General features: G+C 42.6%; 1 protein-coding gene across 1 annotated transcript in view; it reads right to left on the bottom strand.

The window, feature by feature from the left end:
• Window positions 1–2,719: 2,719 nt before the first annotated feature.
• sord (sorbitol dehydrogenase) overlaps window positions 2,720–7,329 on the bottom strand; it is a 7,315-nt gene continuing 2,705 nt past the window's right edge. The window contains exons 4-9 of the mRNA XM_079997643.1: window positions 6,186–6,345; window positions 5,988–6,106; window positions 5,122–5,187; window positions 4,657–4,835; window positions 3,661–3,782; window positions 2,720–3,229 (exon numbers count right to left, since the gene is read on the bottom strand). Of these exons, the coding sequence (XP_079853769.1) occupies window positions 3,064–3,229; window positions 3,661–3,782; window positions 4,657–4,835; window positions 5,122–5,187; window positions 5,988–6,106; window positions 6,186–6,345 (812 nt within the window). The 3' untranslated portion in view covers window positions 2,720–3,063. The remainder of the gene's footprint in view (window positions 3,230–3,660; window positions 3,783–4,656; window positions 4,836–5,121; window positions 5,188–5,987; window positions 6,107–6,185; window positions 6,346–7,329) is intronic.

Raw genomic sequence — 7,329 nt, 5'->3', positions numbered from 1 at the left:
CTGTTGCTTACGTTTGTTTGTACCCCGACCGTCCCGTCTGGTGGTGCGGGGGGGGGGGGGGGGGGGGGTGTTTGGTGTTTGTTTTTAAATTATGTTTGGTTGACGTACGCAACGTTTCTAATGTAACATGCCTGTGAATGTGGGCCCCCAAAGCTTAAGTTGTAAAAAAGGGGGGGGGGGGGGGGGTGCCATATTTTTGAAACGTTCCTAGTCCCGACACAGGGGTTCTATGCACCGTCCGCCCGTCTGATCTGACGTTTATTAAATGAAATCAAATTGAAAGCAGAGTCAGCGTCCTTTGTCACGCCGTGCACGACATCTTGAGACTTATATCACGACCGTCTACAAGGGATAAGGAATAATGTCAATGTGCATCCTTGTACAATGGGCCCCAGGTGTCAGTGTTGAGCGAGCAGAACTATCATCACGGATGTTTACGGCTAAAATGGTTTATTGGAATGTGATAGTTCTGGATTAAACATGGACTGTTGTGGACATATGCATTAATTACATTTTTGTGATGAATTTCCCAAATGTTTTCCAGTTCATTTTGTTTTAGCGTTAATAGCTATTCCCTTTGTTTCTTATCTATTGTTTCGTAAAAATGTCCCGAAATGTTGTGCTTGAAGAATAAATGTTACATAAGACTGGTTGATGGTGCACAGGCCTGTGTCAGGGCCAAATCGTTTACACACACACCACATATATATATATATATATACACATACATTCATACATTCATACATACATACATACATTCATACATACATACATATACATACATATATATATTTGGATTTTTTTTTTTTTTTTTGGATCAAAATCCCATGGATGAAACGCACAGGCTTGGTCGAAGCCAATACAATAACAAACAGCTCACCGGAAACTATTATTACAATAATTATGCTTTGGAAAAAAAACCTGAGGCTGTGCACGTGTAAACCGAGTTCGGATTTTTCTTTTTTTTGCGTGTCGTTGACGGAACCTATGCCGTGAGTGGATCGTAAATGTACCGTGTTGTGTGAGCTGTCGAGCCGTTTCCATTGCCATCAGCAGTATTAGAATGTCTGTACAGATTACTATTAATAATAAACTTGTCAAGTATTGTGCTCATGTAAAATAACCCACATGGTTTAGTCACTGCAAACATGTTCCCTCCTGTATGATGACACCATGACGGAGAGACGAGAGAGTGTGTGTGTGTGTGTGTGTGTGTGTGTGTGTGTGTGTGTGTGTGTGTGTGTGTGTGTGTGTGTGTGTGCGTATATGAAAGAGAGAGAGAGAACTGTGAATCCCACTGTGACAGAAAAAGCCTGACCAACAGGCAACAGGTTTTCAAATGCATTGTTCTTAAAATACTATACAAGCATACAAACATTTTTCTGTGTGCATGCTTCTTCAATAAGTATCAAGTCATTTCAGCAAGATAATAAAATGGAAGCTAAACCTTATTTGTTTTCTTTCCTTTTGACTGGATGAAAGTGAGCAACGCCCGTTGCTGGCGCCCCCTCCCGACTGTAATGTGTAGTGCAGTTGAATAAAACTATTACGTAAAATATAGCTGCAGGCAGCAATACACAGGGTCCCGTTTAGTCATGTTAGGTACATATAGGTTTCTGAGGTTTTGTAAATCAACACAAAAGAAAGGGCCGGTTCCTCCTAGGGCTGGACGATATGGCCAAATATGTTATGGTATGTTTTTGTTTTTTTTATATTGATCAATGTCGATAATTATCACAATATATAGTTAATAATAATGCTCAATTTACAGTTTTAAGTGTATTCTCACAGCCTGAGTTAACCAATGAAGAAATAAAATAAAATATGTAAATGAAAGATATAAATATATACAGTATAATAAAAAATATATAAATATGTATTATAAACATTTAAATATATAATAAATATATAATAAAATCATCATAGTAGTCTGAGAACAGTCCGAAAAGTTCCCAAATCTGCGCGCATTTGTAACTGAACGAGAGACGCTCCAACCGTGTCAGACCAAACGTCACTGAATATCGCAGATTCTTTCTTTGATCGTTTTCCTTTTGTGGGGATGGGGGCCATGTCGGGCTTGGGTTGGGGTTGGGTTCAAGTTGAATTTGGTGTTCCAGGGGCCTCCCGCCTCATAGGAGAGGGCCACAGCCCGGGGAGAGAACGGAGGAAGCCCTAGAGCTCCAGCTGTACCATTGGCTGATTGTGTCACATGGTTGTGTCTGTCTACGCATAGCAAACGCTATGCGGTCCACGAGGCACAAGTGGCTGGATACGAATAACTTCTGAGAGATGAAGCTTGGACTTCAAAAACTTCCGAATATGATGTCACCCTGCTACTGAAACTAATCAAATCGCATCAACGTTCCTCTACTTCCGGTAAAATTACGAGTTTTTCACTAATTTCTGCTCCAAATACACATCGATATTGATCGAACTCAAACAACAAGACGTCTGAAACATTCCGGTTCTAACAAGACCTCAACCATGTTTCTTCATACTGCGGTTGCCATGTTTCAGATTTTTTTCAGCCCAAAAAAATGCAGAGAAGAGAAGAAGAGCAAAGACAACAGGGTTCAAGGTAAAATAGGGAATAAAGGTAGATTATTTCATTGATTAATTTTCTGTCTATCAGTATTTTTTTGACTAAACTGTACAATTCTATAAAAATAAATGATTCAGTATGATTAATAAACCACGGTAAGAAATTCAAGTAGAGGGAAATGAGGACCTTTACTGTGATTCAGACATGGGTACGTGCATAGAAACTCAAAATGACTTTTAACTTTGAACCAGAATAACTTTCAATACCGCTGTTGAGGTCAATCGGAGGAAACACGTAATCATTTTCCCAAAGCCATAACTTTAAAAAGACGGCAAACATATTAAATCAGCAGGAAAAATTGATCGTAATAGCAGTTTACCTATTTTATAGTTTCAATGAATATCACAGATCTGTACAGATGTTACTGAGGTCTGGGGTCATTTCTCATTGTCGTAGGGCTGTTATCTATCTATCTATATATATATCTATCTATATATCTATATATGCTGCGTTCGGTCAGATCAGGGGTCCTGGTCGTTCTGGTCACACTTGAGCATGACTTTCACCCCCTGACCCTGACGCGTGGTCTCAAAGGCCTGGACAGCCTGCTCCAGGGGAAAGCGATGGGTCACCAACGGCTTCACGTTCACTTTGCCAGACGCCAGCATGGCTATCGCCATTGGCCAGCTGCAACGCACCAAGACAAATGGTAAGTAAGTTACACCTTATTTGTTAGTTACCATAAACCAGTTAATAAGCCTGGGGATGGTAGCTCAGGAGGTAGAGCTGGTTGTCTAGTAATCTAAACAATTAAATCTAAATGTAATGTAATAAGCAGATTCTTGCCAGGCTAGTAGCTAGAGTCAATAATGCAGACAGATGAGTCCATAGCAACCACTGGGTTGAAGGTTTGCAGTGGAAGATTTTATATATAGAAAAATTTGAAAAGTCCATTTTTGTGACTTATTCCGTATTGGTTAAACACGTTGTTGCTAAAAATCGGTTATCTGTCGATTAGTGAGGAGACTGGATGGTGACCTTCAATATATCCTTGACTGGTTGTTAAAAAAAAAAAAAAAAAAACCCTCACAGGACGGTCAAAGCAAAACATTTCTCACGTGTTGCAGTAGCGGAACACGCCCCTGATGTCCACCTCTCGAACCGCTGCGTTGATCAGAGGAACCGTGACCGTGTCGGAGCCCAAACCCACCAGAACCACGACGCCTCCCGAGCGGGTGGCCTGGCGGAGGAGAAACTCGCAGTCAGGTGCTTGGTTGTACCCAATGAGAACGTCCGTAACACAAAAAGTTATTTTTTTCTGGGATAGTATTTTAAGATTTTTTTTTCTTTTTTTATATAGAACAAGCAATAAGAATGGATGGGGATACCCTTGAAATAATTGAGTAATATGAAATCAGATATATAACTTAATATTGGAAAACATAAGAAATTATATGAATTTATAGAAGGATTCCACATATGCTCACTCATTTATCTTGTGCATAGTATCACATTTTGTATTTGTTTGTATATATAACTTTTGGTATTTGGGATTTGGCACCCCGACAGTTTCTGAGTGAAATTATAATTTATTTTTACCGGACAAATTTGTACCTTTGTACCGGTCATGTTTCAACAACAGTCTATGTTACAAATGCAGATATAATGTACACCTAGGTTACAGCGCTCCTTGCAAGGACCTCGCCGCCTCCCGGAGCCGGGGGCTCAGTGGGTGGTGTGGGGAGGGACGGGGACCTCTGCCCTCGGCATAGATAACAGATGTGCTCGGCCTGGCAGATCGGCTCACACGTGCGCGTTGAGGGTGAAACAAACCCCCTGGCGCAATGAATGTGAGGGCTAGTGCACGCCGGCTGAGGTGTGGTGTGACGTTATGATACAATGTGATGTGACAGTATGATATAATGTCACGGTACGGTATGATACGATGTGACCGTACAGCATGATACCATGTCACGGAACAATACAATGTCACAGTACGACGCGATGTGACGCTACAACGCAATGTACAGACTGAACTCCTACAATCCTGGTATTTTCACCAATGGGTCAAAAGTAATTTGATAAAACGTTGTCAGCAGTGGGTGAGCACGTACATAGATGGCGGTCTGGATGCTGCTTTCAACTCCGGTGCATTCGATAGTGACTTGGGGCTGAGCCCCCAGCAGGCCCTCCACCCTCTGGGCCAGATCCTGGGCCCTGTCCCCTCTATTCACCGTCAGCACAAAGTCAGCGCCCAGCTCCTTGGCCATTGCCAGGCGCTCCGGAGACAGATCTATGGATAACCATGGATAACAACCATGCCATGGATAACAACAAAATAGGCAACGGAATTTGATTTCAAACGGGGGGTTGTAATGACTGTCAGAATTTCTTATTTGACAGGAACCCGATGGTCATGAAGAAACTGATAGGTTTCAGTTAAAAAGTTGAGTAAAAAGAAACGTTGGCATGGTTTACCACAAAGGTAAGACTTGAAGATAATGTCATCAGAATCAAGATTTTTTTTATTTTTGCTGCTGGCTATTTCAGATTGGAAGTTCCTTTTTTTCTGTTCTTACCAGTGATGACAGCTTGTGAGGCACCCATCGCCTTGGCCACGAGCAGACACACCATGCCGATAGGTCCTGGCAACAAACAAAATACCGTTTAAAGTCAAACATCGCTGCAACAGCCCTACTGTATACCAATAACCAGTCCCTGATTTCAGTGTACAATGTTCACAGGTTTGTTTGTTTTTCAAGCATACAGGATGTTTTAAAGGGGATTTATTATGCAAAACTAACTTTTTCAGTGCTTGTGCACATACATTTGGGTCTCTTATGGTAGTCAGTTTTTTGTGAGCTGTCTGTTTCTTAAAGCATGTCCTAAAACAAGCCATTCAGCTTTGCTGCCCTAATACATGTCATCGCCGTAATATACGCCACCTCAGTAGATTTACAACTACTTCCCAATCTAAGTAACTCCGCCCACGCCTGGAGAGCAGCCGCTAGCATCGACCCCCTAGCATCAAAGCTAAGGGTTAAAAAGGGAAGTGCTCTGTTGTTGGCTTACAGACCAGCATAAATCTTTTAAAAGAAAGAGTAGTTGATATAAACTGTCCATGAAAAAACTGCAATGGGGCTAAACCCCATTGACTCACAGAACTAGCAGTTTCGGGAGGGTGGCTCCTCCAAATGAAACAGCCCGTTTTCAGAAAGGGATTCAGATTTCAGATTGGACGCATGTTAGAACGGTTCGAATCCATAATCTGATTGGCACAAAACATGTTTTGGGGACCTCAGAGACCATATATTAACTTGGTGAAAAGGAGCATAATAGGTCTACTTAAAATATCAAGTGTGTTTCCGATCCTAATGTAGTCAGTCATAGATCATTTTTCCGTCAACGGTATGAAGAATAGAACAAACAGGATTCGGATTCTTACCAGAGCCACAAATCAATACTGTGGTGCCGAGAGAAATGCTCGCCCTCCGACAGGCGTGTATGGCCACAGACAGGGGTTCGATCAAAGCGCCCTCCTCGAACGTCACGTTGTCAGGCAACCTTAAAACAAGTCAGGTGGTTACGATGCAACATCTGTCAATAGCAAGAATACACTGAACACGCAAATGTCGTTATTCACTTGTAGCAGAAGCTGGCGCTGTGTTTGTAGTATCGACACAGGTTTCCGTCATCGGGCGGCGTGGCGCAGAAGAAGATGGTCGGAGAAAGGTTGTAGCGCCCAGATTTGAAAAACTCGTCCATTTCCCGGGGCACACCGGGCTCCACTGCCACCCTGTCACCTGTTCGGAGTGAGAAAAGTGGTATGTCCATGGCAAAGATACTGTATTCAGATTGAATAAGCGTGATGAATTCACAGTGTCTGCTCCACTCTGCTCGCTCCAGAACCCACTCAGTGCATTCGCTCCGACCGCCTGATGCAATATGCGTGTCAAAACACGAACGAAAACGGAAAGTGTGAATTGTCCATTTTTAACTGCGTTTTAGGCATTTTGAGAGATAAAAAACATTTGAATATACATATACAGTATACAGACGTGCGCACACAGGCACACACAGGCGCGCGCACACAGGCACACACACACACACACACACACACACACACACACACACACACACACACACACACACACACACACACACACACACACACACACACACACACACACACACACACACACACACACACACACAAGTTAGAGATATTTGGCTTTTGGGTGAAATTTATGGAAAATGTAAAAAGTTCACGCTACAGTGATATATCATGAAAGTAGGGCATTTAAGTAGAAGCATGCAATGGTGATTTCCTCATCTCAAACAATTTATTGAAACAAAAGCCAACAACAGCGGGGGGTTTACCACAACAAAAAATGTCAATGTCTCAATAACTTGTCATGTGCCCTTGAGCATCAATTACAGCTTGACAACGACGTCTCATGCTGTTCACAAGTCGACTTATTGTCTGCTGAGGCATGGCCCCCCACTCTTCTTGAAGGGGGCCCTCAGGTCATTGAGGTTCTGGGGTACAGAGTAACGAGCCTCTACACGGTGACTCAGCTGATCTCATAGGTTTTATATGGGATTCAGGTCTGGAGAAAGTGCAGGCCACTCCATTTGAGGTACCCCAGTCTCCAGCAGCCGTTCCCTAATGATGTGACCTCGATGAGCTGGAGCATTGTCGTCCATGAAAATGAAATTAGGCCTGTGTTGTTCAAGCAGGGACACAATGACTGGATTAATGATGTTATTCAGGTAGTGTGGGCTTG

Source organism: Zeus faber, assembly GCF_960531495.2.
Source record: "Zeus faber genome assembly, chromosome: 3".
Lineage (NCBI taxonomy): Eukaryota > Metazoa > Chordata > Actinopteri > Zeiformes > Zeidae > Zeus > Zeus faber.
This window is presented reverse-complemented; position numbering and strand designations above follow the sequence as displayed.